Consider the following 17500-nt stretch of genomic DNA (forward strand, 5'->3'; position numbering starts at 1 on the left):
TATGTTTGGAAGAAATTGATTAATAAAGTTTTGAGAATAAATCACATTGTCACAATCATTTCATGGAAAGATTATTATTCCAACTTAATGGGCGACCATGTTCTATAGAAATTAATAAATTAATAAATATATTATAAAATTAAAATTACTATAAGTTTAACATGATACAAAGTTTAAAAATAAAACAAATATATTTTGAATGTTATGACATTAAAATTATTATTAATAAAAGTATTATAATACAAAAAGTTTAATTTTAATTTTTTTTACAACCCTGGTTTAAAAACACACTCTGTGACCTGGCATTCATTTTTGTATAAAAAACACCCAGATTAAATCAAGTTCTGAATTAAGAATCTGAATATGTTTTCAAAACTTTATCAGTTCAAACATGAAATATACAGGTTACAATTGAATATATGCCAAAAAGGATTTGGAAATGATTGCATTCTGTTTTATTTCAGAGTTATATATATATAACACAATGCATATTGGTGGAAAACTACTAAACTATTAATTATTAATACAAAAGTTGTTTTTGTTGGACCAGCAGTGCAAAATTCAAGGATAGTTCATGTCCAATTATATAAAATGGATAAAGAACAAATAGTCACGTTTGAGAAGCTGGAGCCAGAGAACGACTGAAATAAATAATCAAAAATCACAACAGCTGCAAATTAAAAAATGTATACAATTCTCTGAAGTGACAATAAAGTGAATCTTGAACTCTTAATTACAGCTCTTAATTTCACCAAAGTTGAACTCTAGATGACTGTGGAATAACTTTACTCTCATGAGTTTCACTTTTGAGCTCTGACCACCACAAATACACAGCAAAAGCATTATAGTATACAGTATTTACTGAGACAGTGCTGCAGTTGTTGCAGCTGTGACAGCAGTCCTCTCCTGCTTTCAGGCTTTGCTAAGCTAGGCTAAACTTCTACTTCTACTGAAGCCACAGAGATGAAACCAATATCAGTTTTCTCATTTCACAGCAGGAACCACAGCAAACAAACACCTTCCCTTAAGGGTAAGACTTTTTATTAATAAATTCCTTGTAAATACAAAAAAAAGTAGACAATAGCTGATATCCACAGCGTGCTAGAAGCATGGAGAGATGAATGGGTAAATCTCCTTGTAAACGGCAGTAATCGGGCTCCATGGTGAATAGTGCTGGAGAGTTGCCCTCCATAAAAAACCACTCATCTTGAAAGATCAGGGCTATGGCTTTCACAGTATAAGCTCCCTCCATCACGAGTGCAGTTCATTTGTTCTGCTTTCCTGCCGCGGCAGTCTGACTGCTCACTTTCTTATCTAATCTCTGCCACCGTAGACTGAGTGCCTTATTCACTTACTGAATTATGGGTTCTCGGGTGAGTGAGTGTGTGTGTGTGTGTGTGTTTTACTCGAGTGATTTCAAATTATGAGGAGAAGACAATAACTGTGTGTGTTTGGGAGAACGATAAAAAGAAAATGAATGAATGCAGTGATTAGAGCGGCTCATATTGAGGGGAATATTGGCACCAGCTTCCACACTGTAAGAAGTGAAGAGGCGTGTTTGTGTCTGAAGGCTTCTGCTTTTACAGATCTGATTTCTTTTACAGCTTCAAATGTTTTTCTCTGGTCTGTGTTTGTCACTGGACTAAAATATCACTCATATAGTTATCAACAGCATATGCAAGCATCTCCCAATTATGACCAGTAAAGGCAAAAAATAAAAAGTACTCAATAATTATGTGCTTAGTAATCATATTTTAGACTTCCATCCATTTTCTTTGTCCTGTTCAGAGTCACAGTGGGCGTTAGTCTGTCCCAGCATGCAGCAGGGCAAGAGGCAGGTCACACTGGAAAAGTGGCCAGTCAATCACAGGGTTGACACATAAAGACAGCCCAGAGTTCTGCTAATCGACCTGAGCCTTGTGTGTTCGGCTGGAAAATGAAACTGCAAGCAGCTGAGGGGTAAAAACCATGTCGGCCTCAGTTATATTTCAAAATAGTTGTTATGTGTCATTTCTGACATTTACAACATCTCACACTCCCTCTCAAAAAAAAAAAAAAAAAAAATAGAAACATGGCTGCAAAACTATCATTGCTGGCATCTAAATAAAATCTGATAATAAGTCTAACACAACTATTCTGACATAGAATGGAAGACTTTAAAAGACTTTTTAAAGACCAAAGTCCCAAGACAGTGTCACAGAGCATGAGATAGTGCAAAGACTGTGGATCTTGCAGGATTTTTAAGAATGTAACTATATTCATGTTAAGATAGTTAAGCATCCTGTTCCTGGAGGAAAATATTACACCAAACTCCCTTAAAGAAACAAGACAATAAAACAATTACATTACGTTTCCGCAAAAAAAAACAACCCCACATGAATGTTGAAACACAAGAGAAAATTCTCATCTGTTGACAGTATTCTTGTGAATTTGGCATCAATATAATCCATTTAGATCAAAAGAATAAGTGTTGGTTGGTGGATCAGTCACATGCTGAATTTAACACCAACTTATAATATAATTATAACACTGTTCACTTCAGCATCAGGTTCTCCTCTTTTCTCACAGTTCAAGAGAACCAAGACTTGTTCACGTCACTAAACTTCACTATTTGCATCAGCCAAAACTTACAAAGCAAATGAAACAGGTTTGATTTTTATTGGAACATCGAGATGAGTAAAAGACTACCCAGGCTGAGTTTTTTTTTACTGATTTAAACCAAATGATTGAGAGTGCACCACAACTCTAGTATAACTATTCCAACCTTAGCTTAGAAATGAGAAATTAGCTTGTGACAGTGTTGTAAGGTCAGCAATAAGAGCAAAACATCAGGTTCCACTTGTACAACATCTGCTTTAAGCTCCATGAATCTGTGGTGACTGTGTGGAGTTACCATGTCGTCTGTACAAAAAGCTGCTGTAAGTCATTAGTGGTGGATGAGAGAACACTTTGACCTAATGGTGACACTAGAAAAAAGTCAGAAGATCATGAAAGTCACTAGGGTTTATCCTTAAAGGAACATGAAGGATTTTATCAAATTTCATTGCAATCCATGTGATATTAGTTAAGATATTTCACAAAAGACCAAAGTGTACAACACAGGCTTCAACAAGAGTCAAAATGATGACATGATAGTAGAAAAGCAGCGAGATCATTGCATTTTAATGGAATATTACAGTTTTTACAACATCATTTACACAAATCATTAATAGAATAAAGTTGTTTCATAATTTTCTTTTAATTAAAGTAGCTGATTAATTGGTGCTGGAATTGTAATACTGCCATATGGCTATGGAAGAAGTAAAAGTTCCAGGTGATGTATTCAGAAAAAGATGACAAATTGAGTTCTGAGTTGCCTTTTATAAAAGGTATATTTTCTGACTTTTGGATTACATAATCTGCAGCGACATTCTTTCTTCTCTTCACCTTTGTCCGCATTCTCTGTCGCTCTCTCACTTTCCTGTCATCCCATTCCTCCTTTTCTCTCCATTCCTTTGTTTCTCTCCCTTGTCTTCCTCTTTTTTTTCTGCTGTGACTATGAGGAAGCAGCTGTGCACCACAGACAATTACATAACTGTGTGTGTGCGTGTGTGTGCTAACACAGGACGGATGGCAAGAGAGACAAGAGGAAGATGGAGTGACTGACTAACTTTCACCTGCGTTTATTCATCTTACCTCATGTATTGTGTCTCCTGGTGTATTTCTTTCTCTCTCATTCTTTCCTCCACTTATTCACTCGACGCCCCCCCTCCCCCTCCATCCTTCCCTCCATCCCTACATACAGAGTTACTGGGCTGTGAAATGTGAAAAACTGCAGCATGCATGGCAATTCATTATCTTGTCAAACTTCCCAGGGCCAGCCTCTAGCCACGGGAGGAGAGGAGGAGAGTGTGAGACAGACAGAAAACCCAGTTCATGCAGCGGGTTAACAGGTTACTAAAAGAAGAGAGGAAGGGGAAACAATAGACACTGTGAAGCTGCACAGCCCGCTGAGTATCTTATAACTGTTCTGATCTTTGTTCAACTGAGTGACTGGTTTCACTTGTACAGGAGCCCACTTTTAATACATGAAACACACCAAACTTCTAAAAATCTATGGATTCTAGCAGGAAAGTCTGATTATCATTTGTGAGCACGTTATCATTAGAAAAGCAGGAACCCGAATGTGACAAGATGTTTCAGTCCAAACTGGATCTTAAAGGCACACTATGCAGGAACTGGTGCTTACTGTCTGTAAACACAATATTCAAACTTAACCCAATCCTAGGTTTACTCTCGTTTTATAAAGGGCTTTGTCTGTTTGGCATTTTCTCACGCTATATTTGCATTTTTTGCAATGCCGTGTCCACTATTTCAGTAGTTTCATGCCAGAGGGTGACACACAGAAACATCCCAGGAAAGAGAAACTAGAGGCAGGTGGCAGAGAGCAGCGACTCTGCAGACAGAGACACCACCACATGTTTCTAGTAGGGCATGCATGATTGAGAAGGATTACTTTTGCATGAATCTATACATTGTTGGGTTCTTTTTTTTTAAAAAGTTTTTCCTGCCTATTATGCCTTTATATGAGTTTCGTTGTGAATTTTGACTTGCAAATGTGCTAGTTTTTTTTTTTTTTACATCACTTTGCAATAAATGTGTGAAATGTGGCTGATTAAGAATTCAATGATAATAATAATAATAAACAAGTGGGAGTAAACAAGACTTTTAAAACTTTTGCTGCATAAAAAATGCTTGAGGGAATGTTTTTACCCAAATTTAACCTATATTGCAGCATTTCCTCGCAGGCTGTGTTGAAGAACAAACAAGCTCCACGAGTCAAATGCTAAGACTGTGTTATTGTGGTATTAGTGGCTCGGTTTAGATACAGTGAATTGTTAATAGAGGTTTGAGATGATGGAGCTTGTTGTGGCGATACACAAGTGGAGAGAAAGCTCTGCCTCAGGGCGAGCTTTTGGTTGTTTTTGACCTGTGCTTTTAGCAGTGGGTGTAAAATGGAAGAATATGAAAAATAGCAGTGATTGGTGAGTATTTCTTCTGCAGAAACACAGCAAGATTGGACAGACATGCATGCAATGGCTGAATCTGTGAAATACTGAAAGCATGCCCTCTTGAGAAAGATGCAGGGCTGCAGGTTGCAGGCTTGTCAGGCCTAATGGAGACACTTTATATCAGCTGCACAGGACTGGCTGCTCTAGCACAGTGCTGTAACGACACCACAGCAAATAAATCAATCAGCTTGAAAAGAACTACAGACATGCAGAGTACATAAATTAAGAGACAGACACTGTGTGACAATCAGCCAGTTTAAAGCTCCGTTAGGCTTCTAAATGAGTCTGGTTACCTGCATGCAGGGTGCGTTTACTGTATAGAACGAGTCCGTAAATGCAGATCTGTATTCACCCTTGTGGAACCAAAGCCTCCGATTCAGTTTTCATCCACACCGGCCCTTTGTTGTCCCGCTCTATTTTTCCTTTAACGCAGACTTTGGCATGGCTCTGCTTTGAAATAAATGGATTATATCTAATTGGGAAGTCTGGGTTTGCCATTTTATCCTTGGACACTCAACACACACACACACACACACACACACACACACACACACACACACACTCACACAAGCACACACACACAAATCCCTAAAGCCCATCGCATCATTCTAGACCTGCAAGATGCAGCAATTATATGCAGGACATGGGCTCATACTGTCAGAGGCAACAAGGCTGATAGACAGCTGAGAAAGTGTGTGTGTATGTGTGTGTGTGTGTGTGTGTCTGTGTGTGTGTGTTTTCTACATGTTTAGCCATGATGCAAAGCAGCTGATAAAAGAAGCCACTACAAGGAAACAAAGACCAGGAGCATGATGCAGAGACAGACAGGAAAGATAGATGACACACACAAATCTGGTTGTTTGTTTGTGTGTGTGTGTGTGTGTGTGTGTGTGTGTGTGTGTGTGTGTGTGTTTGACGGATTGTGTGTTTGCCAGAGTGTGTGTCTGTGTGTGTGTGTGTGTGTGTGTGTGTGTTTCTCTGCCCGTCTGACAGCAAACGGCCAATTACTGTCGAAAGTGGCGGGATGAGTCCTGCCAGACCATAGCTTTCCATTAGTGCATGCCAGCCGAGCATGTGTGTGTGTGTGTGTGTGTGTGTGTGTGTGTGTGTGTGTGTGTGATGGAGTGAATGAGGGGATAGAGGGAGACAGAAGGAACAAGAGTGGAAAAAATGTGGGTGTGCCTGGTCTCAGCATGTGTGTGTTTGTGTCTCTCGTCTCTCTGAGATTGTCCCCACTAGTGCAGATAAAATTGACAAAAACACATCTTTTCCTATCATTTTTGGCCTTCCATCCACAATAACAGCATTTTCCACACTGAAAAACTCAGCTTATATTAAAAAAAAATGCTCTCTCTGCAGCATATAAAAACTCACATGGTAGTTTGTGTGAGTAAAATGGAGATTTTCTTCAAAGATACACTCACAAATATGATGAGATACGTGCAAAAAGTAGAAATAGAAGAATAATAGTTTTTGCTTTCAATACAGAGACAGGTTCAGGATGCTGTTAGCATAGCTTAGCACAACAAATAGAAGCAAAGGGAAACTGCTACCATTCACAATAAGAAAAGAAAAATAAGCTCAAAATCAACAGGCAATACATCCAAGAATAACTTGGATTTTGTTACACCACACTATCAATAAGTAATAATATAAAAATTTGCTCTAATTAGCTGTTTCCTTATTAAGCCAGAAGTTTAAGCATAAGTCATTTGGGGCAAAAAAACAACAACAAAAAACTACACATCAAGCAGAAAGACACAGACTCCCTGACAGTTACATATTAACGTGACTCACTGTTTCCCGACACATAGACACAGTAAAATTCCCATTAGATATTTATGGACAGACAGATAAGCTTTATTTGCTGTTTTATTATCTGCCTCTGAGGGCAGGCCAAAGTTTGAATGACACATTTTTGGCCAATAATCTGGGCAAATATTACAAAAGTCAGCAAATAGTGTCAGTTGGAATTGGCAATAGACAAAGTGTCTCTTTAAATGTGTGTATTCTCTCAAAAAGTAGAATTATGGACAAGAAGTATGTTTTAAATGTTCTATTACACCATAAGAATGTAAGAGGCCAGATATGTCAACAGATACATATATATATATATATATATATATATATATATATATATATATATACATATATATATATTTATATACATATATATACATATATACATATATATATATATATATATATATACATATATACATATATATATATATATACATATATATATATATATAGCCCATGATCTTGTATGTATTCATATACTTTGTGAGAAAAGGTCAAGTGTCCAGAAAAACCATGATGTCTGGATTAAAGTCAAGCAGGCCAGCAGCAACATTAGCGTTCAAAAAAATAGCCTAGTGCTCCTTCAAGAAGACAGCTTTCAATTACCTGTCATTGCCTTAAGTAGCTGCCAAGGTAACAACTAATGGAGATCCAAATCAACAACAAACCTGCCCATATGGCACTTTAGCCACCAGAAAACAGGTGCAGCCCTTCACTTTAGGTCCAAGTTCCAAAACTCTGGTGTCACATTGCTGTCAAATTTCAAACCATACCTTACAGTGTACTCCTATTTCAGTTTGACAGCATTTGAATACGTCTGAAATATGTTTTCTGCAAAAGTGTGGATAAACTGAGTGGAATTACTTTTTCCCCCAGCTCAACATTCCCGTCTCGAGGCACAGATTTAAACAGCTTTTCCAGCCATTCTGTGGAAAATGAGACATGACATCAAAACCTGAAACTCTATGAAACCTCTCAATCATTTAACAATATGATTACAGACAGAAAAAATAGGTTACAGGGGATGAAACTATGTTCTGTTTGGACTAAAAATAGGACGAGGCAGTGTGAATTTGTGTCAGTAAGACAGTCAGAGAGGAGAGATGCAGTCTGGGCTTCATTCAGGACTACACATGGTCCAACCCTTTCATAATACACACTGTGGACCCAACCAGCACCACGTGAGTGGATTCTGTCCCATGCAGGGACCTGTGGGGACACTTTGAGTGTATTAATATAAAAAAGGTGGCAACACACACTTACACACAAGACTGAAGGTGGTTTCCAATTAACAGCTTCCATTTCTCAAGTGCAATGGGGGGAAACTTAAGGGAAAATATTATTTCACCTGATTTTCTACGATTAAATTTGCCTCTCTGTTGATTCCTAATCTGTTTTCTTCATTTAATCTTCATTTACATTTCGACTCTGAATGAACTTGAAGAAACAGGAAATAAAGGCTTCTTTTTTTGCCCACTGACCACAAAAGTAACCATGTGGTCACATGTTTCTGTGGCACACAGAAAATCAGCATGCTTTCCCTTTAATCTATTTTAATGCAAGTACAGTAAATATTTTACACGTCACATAAGGGTTAAAGACAGCGTGTGGACCCTCATGCTCAGTCTAGTGTATGTTCTATAGTGGGTGATGATGCATAATTCAGCAGGATTATCTGCAAACAAACAGTGGCAGATGTGGATATATTATTTAAGAAGAAGTCACGAGCAATTAAGGAAGTGTCCGTCTTCCATGGCCATCTGTGTGTTCGTGTGTGTGTGTGTGTGTGTGTGTGTGTGTGTGTGTGTGTGTGTGATGATCCAAACATATCAGGCTGACAGGCCGGTCTATCGATCACATCAGTCACACTAAAAACTGCGTTCTCCATCATGAGCTCAGACCCTAAAAACAAAATCACTCTACTTTCGCCTTCAGTCAACCTTCACTCAGAGGCCCATCTGTCAATTAAATACAGCCTCAAGTCCATCATATTTCATTATAACAGGACAAAAAAATCATTGAAACCTTGATGGAAAGCCCAACCTCTACAACTGTAAACTTAAGGTGGAAATGCATTAATAAGTCATTTAAAAAGCGGTAAAACAGCTGAATTTGAGCGTAATTAGATCAACGTGGTGCTCTAATGTTGCACTCTCACTCTCACTCAGCCTGGTGGAGCGACAAGAAAAACAGCACTATTGGAGTTTTATGCAACAATATTTCATATTACCAACAAGCATGAGATAAGAAAGTGTTACAACAGCTGAATTTGATACCCAACAAACCTCCAAATCACCAAAACATCAAGCAAAGCTGTAGGAAACGCAGCATTTGCAGCTCCACCTGCGTTTTTTATTTATTTATTTTTTAACAGAAGCTTTTAAAAGCCTTTTTGGTCCAAATCTGAATATCATCATTGGGGGGATTTCACAGGACAACAGCGACACGTCCCTGCTTTAACATGAATGATTAGGAGGTTTAACCCTTAAGTAGCCTGTTTTACATGTAAGGAACCAGTCGTTTAGTGAGGAGCGTGTGCGTAAATGTGCAAATGGCTAGTTTTTACACATTTAAAAAAATGCTTTTTGTCCATTAATGCCATTAAAGCTCTATCTGTATCCTTTCCCTCCTCCTCCTCCTCACCCCGTGTGTGTGTGTGTGTGTGTGTGTGTGTGTGTGTGTGTTTTCTCCTGTCAGCGGACCTCGCCGTGCTCCATGTGAGCGAAAAAAACCCCGAAAAAAAAACTAACGCAACTACACGGGGCTGCTGCTGCCTCTCCGGAGCGCTCTAGTGATGCAAAACACTACAAAAAATATTAAAACACATACACACGGAGAGAAAACACAAACCAGCACACACACATGGTATCTCATCCCAGTTTCTGAAACCCCTTTCGATTTCCCGGAAAAGAAGAGAAAACGCATCATCTCTGACCTGCTGCCAGTTCTCCTCCAGGGAAGGCATCGCAGAGAAATAACCAGTGTCATGAACGAGTTGGAGTTCCTGGAAAATACTGTAATTCGCCAACACATCCATGCTTGATGCAAAAAAGGAAAAAGTCAGTAAAGAAGTCCGAATCCAAGCGATAAAAACGCACTTCTTCTTTCCTTCTTCTCAGACTTGTCAGGTGGGAAAACAAACGCTGGAAACCCCCCAGCTGGTGCAGATGAGCGCACCTGAGCACTTTAATTAAAAAAGAAAAAAGGAAAGAAAGAGTTGATTATTTTATCTTTGTCAATGCAATCCCCTCTCCTCTCTGCTCGCTCTGTCACGCCTCTCTCCACAGTCCGGGATCGGGGGGTGCCAGATCTATTTCCGCATTGCCAGATTGCCAATCGGTCTCCGTACGAGCTGCCAGGTTGCCAGGTTTGCTCCTCCAGCAGCAGACTGGACCCCGCTGCAATCCAGGCGACCGGCGCGAGAGGGGAGGGAGAGTGTGGGAGGAGCCACCTGTCAGTCAATTTCATGCGTGACCTAATAAGGTAAATAGGGTTGATGATGTCACTGGCGTCCAATTAAGGAGGCGCTGAGACTGAGGGAGGGGGCGGAGCTATCGGGGATGCAGCCACGCCATTGGCTGCAGCGCGCTGTCAGTCAGGCCGTACATGGCAGTGAGGGGTGAGTTATTTTTAGAGGCCTATATAAAACCAGCAGCATTCCTCTCTCAGTCATTACGGGCTGCACAGGCAGAGAGGAGAGAAACCACGAGCGCTGCGGCTACTGCAAAGAAGAAGAAAAAGCTACAAAACGATGCAAACTTTCAATTTCTGTGAATGTGAAGAAAGAAGCAGTTGAGTGTCTGAAGCTGCAGCAGCAGTGATGTTGGAGATAAGATGTTGTTTTTCCTGTGGTGTGACTGCTTCACCACAGAGACTCCTCCATGTGGTTTCCATGTGGTGATGTCTGTGCGGAGAGCAGGGATGCAGTGGAGGGAAGAGCTCAACACAATCCTCCCACCTGTTCACTGTACAACACTTTATCCTCCTTTTGTTCACTCATGGAAAACCGATAAATCCACATCCATTAGACACCAAATATTTATCTTTTGGACTTGAATTCACAGTTAAGAAAAGTAGAATACCACACTGTGAGTAATAGTATTTAAAAAATCTTGATTACACATATTTAAATGCACCTCTGCTAATTATTATTATTAAGACTGTTGCAGAAGATGTGAAAAATGCAAAATGTGATTTGTGAGCACCATCAGTTCAATTTAAATATAGCTACTGAGTCAAAACATGATCCTAGGGGTGTAACAGTCCCCCAAAAATATCAATGTTTAATATGTTTTTGGTACGGCACAGAGTCTTAAAGAGGCTCTGCACGATATTCAGAACATTCATTTTGCAGTAAACAACTATTTACAACTAAAGACTTGAATTCACACTGTTGCCAAAATTAATCATGTACTCATGATCAGTTGTGGAAAAAGAGTTTATAAAAGTAGAAAACCACACTGTGAGTTAAATTATTTCAGAATGATACTTGAGTATGTAATGATGACAGTGTTGCAGTAGATCATGTGAAACTGACTTTTGGGTGTCACAAGTTGAAAATAAGAAAAGCTACAAAAAGCTACTTACTCAAAATATGATCATTTGTATAAAGTAAGGGTATAACAGTACAAGAAAATCCATGTTTAATATGTTTAACACAGACTTGAAGAGGCTCTTCACGATATTCAGAACATTCATTTAGCAGTAAACAACTATTTACTGTGTAAAAATGTGTGGAATGACGGCATCCTGACCAGAGAATTAAGTCACGCTCCCTTCATGTGCCTTTTAATCCGAGCTTCTCTGTTCTTTGTTAACAACAAACAACATTTATCCTCTTTTTGTTCACTTATGTAAAAAAAACCCACATTCATTAGACACTGTAAATATATATTCTTTGGACTTGAATTCACAATGTTGCCAAATTCCACCGTATAAACTAACAGTGTACTAATGATCAGTGGTGGAAAAAGGAGCTCAGAGATGTAGAAAACCACACTGTGAGTAGAAGTATTTTAAAATTCTACTTTTTACTGTATCTTTACTGAACATAACACCTCTGACAGATGACACTGGACTCTCATACTACTGCATTAACTTAAACTTGTTTATTTTTACCCATATATTTTAGTATGTATGTTTGTTAGTTGTACAGTTGTTTTTAGATACTTTGTGTCCTATATTTTAAAATATTTATTTATATTTTGTATGGTGTGCTTGGTGTTTTAATCTTTCCCAATTTGGGATCAATAATGTCTGTCTGTCTGTCTGTCTGTCTGTCTGTCTGTCCTACAGTATTGCAGTAAATGACAAAAATGCAAATTGTGACCAATTTGCCACCAGTTTAAAATCAGAATAACAGAACTATTTGTATAAAGTAGGGGTATAATAGCACAACAACAAAAAATCCATTTTAAATAGGTCTTTGGTACAACACAGAGACTTAAACACGACATTCAGAACATAACTATAGCAGCAAACAACTATTTACTATGTATAGATATGGCAGAGTAATGCCGTCCTGACCAGAGAATGAAGTCACAGGTCATGTGTGTGTTTCAATTTCCGCTTTTCTCAACAAACAACAACAAATTGTTGTGGTAGTGGCTCCTTCTGCTGCTCACAGCGAGGCATTCAACATGTGGAAAACAGGAAAAAAAAACAATATGTCAATATGTCAGTTCCATTACTACAAAAGCCTCAAACCTGCACAGTTTATGTGTTTACTCAGTCTCCAGTCACTCCAGCTCTGCAGCCCTGCAGCTTCTCACAGCAGCCTGTTGGTTTCTACAGGACAGGTACAGCTGCCTGACCAGCTCTATGACACACACTTGGATGATGCTGCTACAAATGTTTGAAAAGCTTTTTCAGATATGTACATAACTTCATACTGTATATCTGCACATTGTTTATGACGTTGCACTTCTATTTAGCCAGCGTTCTGTGTTAATCAGGTGAATTTAAGAAGATACTAATGTGTAATTGTTTGATTCACAGTTTCAAACCAGATGTTATGTTTCAAATAACACTAGGCCACTTACACAGAAAAAATGCATCTAAAATGTGATTTTGGCAATTATTGATTCCTAAAAATCGAATTTATGGAATTTATTTTTTCCAATATAAGAATCAGGCGTCTTAAAATATTATTTGGAATAATCTCCCTTAGATTACTGTTTCTAGGACATTTGGTTTGGTGTTTTGGTGATTTTAAGTGTTAAATATATGATTTTATACTTTAAAGCTTTCCAACCAGGCGCATATATGTTCTGAACTGGTGCATATATCGTTTGAACTGTTGATTTTGAGTACTGTCACTCAGAATGTGAATATTGTGCAGTGAAAAGAGACTCATTTATTTTTCAAAACCTGGTCAACTTTTAGGAGCTCTAGCACCTTGAACAAAGGCATTAACCGATCCGACTGTTTCTACCTTTCACAATAAAAGCCCTTGACAGCTTAATATTGAGTAAGTGTTACAACCATTGCGAAATTCAAATGGCTGCCGATATCTTGTTTTCATGCAAAGTATTTGCAAATGAGTATTTCCATTTATGTGTTGTTATTTTGTTGCGGCCCTAGTATAATAAGGGTTGTAAGTTCAAGATACAATCTTTAGATAAAGTGTTTCAGACAGAACAAACATTCATTTATGCCATAAATTACTGTTAGTTTAGCTCTGACCATTTAAGCACTGTGTCTTTAATGACTGCCTGAACCCAGAGGACAGACAGACACACAGCCAGACTGACAAACAGCATGTTTCCTCTGTTTGTTATAAGGAATCATAAACCCTTTTATAGCATCAGATGGCAGAAATTATTTCCAACAGGCCCTCAAACGTTTGATGGGCTGCTGAGTTTTATTAAACCTGTATTGGTAAATCCTTACAAGATGATTGGATCTGTAGTTTCTCTGCACTGTCTCCCTTCATGTTCTTCTCATCTCTTTCTTCTTCTATTTCTCCACTCATTCTTTCCATCTTTTATCCTTCCTCCCTTTCTTCTATTCTGCTCCTTCTTTCCCCTCTTCCCATCTTGTCTTTCTTTCTTTTTACTTTCTTTGACTGTCATTTCCCGACCCTTTATTTTCCTTTCTTCTTTCGTTCCCTTAAAATATTCCCTTATTCCCTTTGTTTCAGTTCCCATTTGTTTTCCTAACCTGCCTCCACCTCTGACACTATCAGTGTGTGACTGACACGAACCGCAGCACACATCCAGCTACTCCTACAAATTACGTTAATTGGATTAATGAGCATGCAATAATTAAAGGTCAAAATTTGAAACTCAAATGTGATGTCCCAGACAACACCAGTGTAATTTTGACAAAAACCTGGAGAGAGTGATGCATTCTGGCACTTTGTTTGGGCCCTGAATAAACAGCTTCTACTGATGAAGGTAATCTTATTAAAAGGTCAAAATGTCGTCTGAGAGGCATTAGAGCTATTACATAAAGTTGAAGGACAATGTATCTAGGTGAGAGCACAACTTGTTTTACAGAGTTGATTATTTGTTATTTGTATGTTTGTTATGTGTTTTTTTATTTTATTTATGAACAGACTGTTTAAAACAAATGGATGGTGGGTTTGTGTGTGTGTGTGTGTATATATATATATGTTACTAGCGGGACCATAATTCGATGTTAATGAAATTGGTGACTTATATTTATCATTTTTAATGACACATCCAGTGGCTTTTATTATTTAGCACTGACTTTTGATTAGGATCTATTTTATTTATTACCATCTATTTATATATCTATCACTAAATGAAGAGAAAACTACATGTTAGAGCCAATTGTGATATAAAACCGTAAAATAATTGATTTACTTGTAAGACAATCAAGGTATTATTTCATTATTATATTATTTTTGCTATTGCTGATATTCTTGTTTTTTCTTGCTTTTTCTCGTAGAATTCTATACAATTAGCATTCACTTCATTTCTCAGACCTGGAGGCTATGTCCACTTCTTTAATACAGTCTGTGGTATGAATGTAAGTCGTAGGAAGCTGAGCCATATAACATAGACTATAAGTCTGTGTATTGTATGCTTCCACCTATTTGTCTCTTATGTAACAACCACATGACGTGCAGCCCCACTGACAATTTGCCTACTATTGAGCTGATACTTGCTTTGTGTTGTTCCGTGGCCGGGCTTCTTCTCGCTCTTCCTCTCAGCTTCTTCCTCATGTGTCTTGTCCCCCGGGGGACATACTGCTGGTCTCTGAGGACAACAAGGGCCAGATGGCTTCTAGATCGGCTGTTTCAGGACATTTTCTCCATTGATTTTTACAGCTCAGTCTGCCACTGGAGGAGCAGAGGAAGGAAGAAAGGAAGGAGGAGAGAGTCAGGAAGGAGATCTGTGTGTGTGTGTGTGTGTGTGTGTGTGTGTGTGTGTGTGTGTGTGTGTGCTGTGGGGGCGGACGGTGGAGAAGTATGGATCAATACTACTACTGAGTGCCTGTAAGAGGCCCTTAACACATTCACATGCAACATCTTCTGAGATTCAGTATTAAAGTATAAAATAATCATTATCATGTTTTATTCTTAGAAATCCAGCTCAGTCTCTTCTACTTCCACCACCAACTAGACTATTTCACCTACTACTTCTTATATCTACCACCTCCACCACTTCTCCTACTTTCAGTTCTACCTCCACTCATATCTGTGACTTCCATCATTACATTAATCTATAGTTACCAATAACCACAACATCAGTGCTATTATTATTTTGCAACTAATATAATTATTACTACCAGGGGAAGAAGATCTTCTTATCGACCTCTTCCTCCTCCCACTCCTAGTCATCCCCTCCCTCCTCCTAGTCCCAGTCCTCCTACTGATTCAAGTCATAGTCCTCCTCCTCATTTACTGCTCCTATTCCTACTCTTCCTCTATTACTAGTCATCCTTCTGCTCCTTCTATTGCTCCTAGTCCTCCTATAGTTCTAGTCGACCTTCCATATTTTCTACTCCACCAAGTCCTAATTCTTCTTCTCCCACCATTCCTAGTCTTCCTCCCCCTACTACTACAAGTACTCATAGTTTTAGTTCTAGTTCTCATAGTCCTCATACTTATTCCGGTCAAACATTCTTGTACTCGTACTAGTCTCTCAGCTCTAGTCCCTCTATTTCTAGTTACAGTCATCCTCTTTCTCGTCCTCCTACTACTCCTAGAACTCCAACTCTTCTTCGTCATTCCACTATTTCTAGTTATAACTTTCTTCCCGCTCCTCTTTTTCCTAGTCCTAGCTCTTGTCCTCCCACCATTCCTAGTCCTTTTATTCTTCCTCCTACTACTACTACTACTACTACTCATAATCCTTCTATTTCTAGTCATAATCCTCCATATTTTTCCCCTACTCCTAGTCCTAGGCAACCATTCCTCTTTTTGTCCTACTACTCCTACTATCCCTTCCTTCCCCTCCTGAAACTCCATTCCTTGTCCTTGTCTTTCTCCTTATTCTATTCCCAGTCCTCCTATTTCTAGTCATAGTGTGCCTCCTTCTAGTAGTTTCCTCTTCAACTAGTACTACTCTACTCCTCCTACTGTTACCACGACTACTAGTATTAACAATACTGAAAGATGGGACTTCTTTTCCTACTGCTGCCGTCTTCATCATTAATACCACTCTAGAACTATCAGTTTGACTGCTGCTTCAACCACCATCACCACTTCCACACCAACCCTGAACTCTGCTTTTGTTTCTTTTTGCCTCCTGTTGTTTCAAATAAAGATTGGGAGGAATTATTAACAAGAAACAAAGAGGATTAAGAGGAAAGAGAGAAAGGGGAGGGAAAGAATTTCACAGTAAAATGGATCTCCAGTATAATTCCACATTTTCAGTTTCTGGCTAAAACCATCGAACACCATAAGAGGAGAAAATATAAAAGCTGTGTTTGTGTGTGTGTGTGTGTGTGTGTGTGTACAAAACCTTTTAAAATCTGGGCATCACTGCCCAGCTCCACACACACTCAGTGCTGTAATCTTATTACTGTGTGTGTTGTTTTGGCACAGAGGAGGACTGGAGGGAGAGAGAGAAAGGAGAGGAAGGGTAGAGGAGAGGAAAATTATTTCATCATCTAATCGTGGCTGGAACTTCAAGACGGAAAAATGGAAATTAGGATTAAATTTCAATTTTTTTTTTTTTACTATTCATCTAAAGTAATGGATTTTATAAGGATAATATACGGTAAATATCTGTGTGTTTTTTTACATTAAATTTAAAGTTTAAATGTGAGTTCTCTTAATTTTACATGTGAATGTATTGTGTTTTTACATATGTAGCTTAACATTCAAGACATTAAGCAATTTAATAATACTGTAAAAAATAATAACAATATCCTTTTATATTAATTTACAGATTTTAACTTCTATTTTATAGAAAATATTTGTATTACTTTTTTTATTTATAATTTCTAATTTTTTGTGGCATTTGCACTTAATTTAGAAAAAAAACAAGAAAAACCCTGTAAAATTATACAGTATTTTTTGGACCACAACTTTTTTTTTTTTACAGTGTGGTTAATATGGGACCACATTTCAGTATGAACACATGGGAAAAAAATATTACCTTCTTCTCCTACCTCTTCCACAAGGTAACATAAAGATAGATAAGAACCAATAAATATAAAATAATCACAGG

General features: G+C 38.2%; 1 protein-coding gene across 1 annotated transcript in view; it reads right to left on the reverse strand.

Annotated features, from left to right (window-relative positions):
* Positions 1 to 10195, reverse strand: part of klf7b (Kruppel like factor 7b) — an 81629-nt gene extending 71434 nt beyond the window's left edge. Inside the window, exon 1 of the mRNA XM_059342442.1 lies at positions 9790 to 10195. Within this exon, the coding sequence (XP_059198425.1) occupies positions 9790 to 9891 (102 nt within the window). The 5' untranslated portion in view covers positions 9892 to 10195. The remainder of the gene's footprint in view (positions 1 to 9789) is intronic.
* Between the last annotated feature and the right edge of the window lie 7305 nt (positions 10196 to 17500).

Source organism: Centropristis striata, chromosome 10 (assembly GCF_030273125.1).
Source record: "Centropristis striata isolate RG_2023a ecotype Rhode Island chromosome 10, C.striata_1.0, whole genome shotgun sequence".
Taxonomy (NCBI): Eukaryota; Metazoa; Chordata; class Actinopteri; order Perciformes; family Serranidae; genus Centropristis; species Centropristis striata.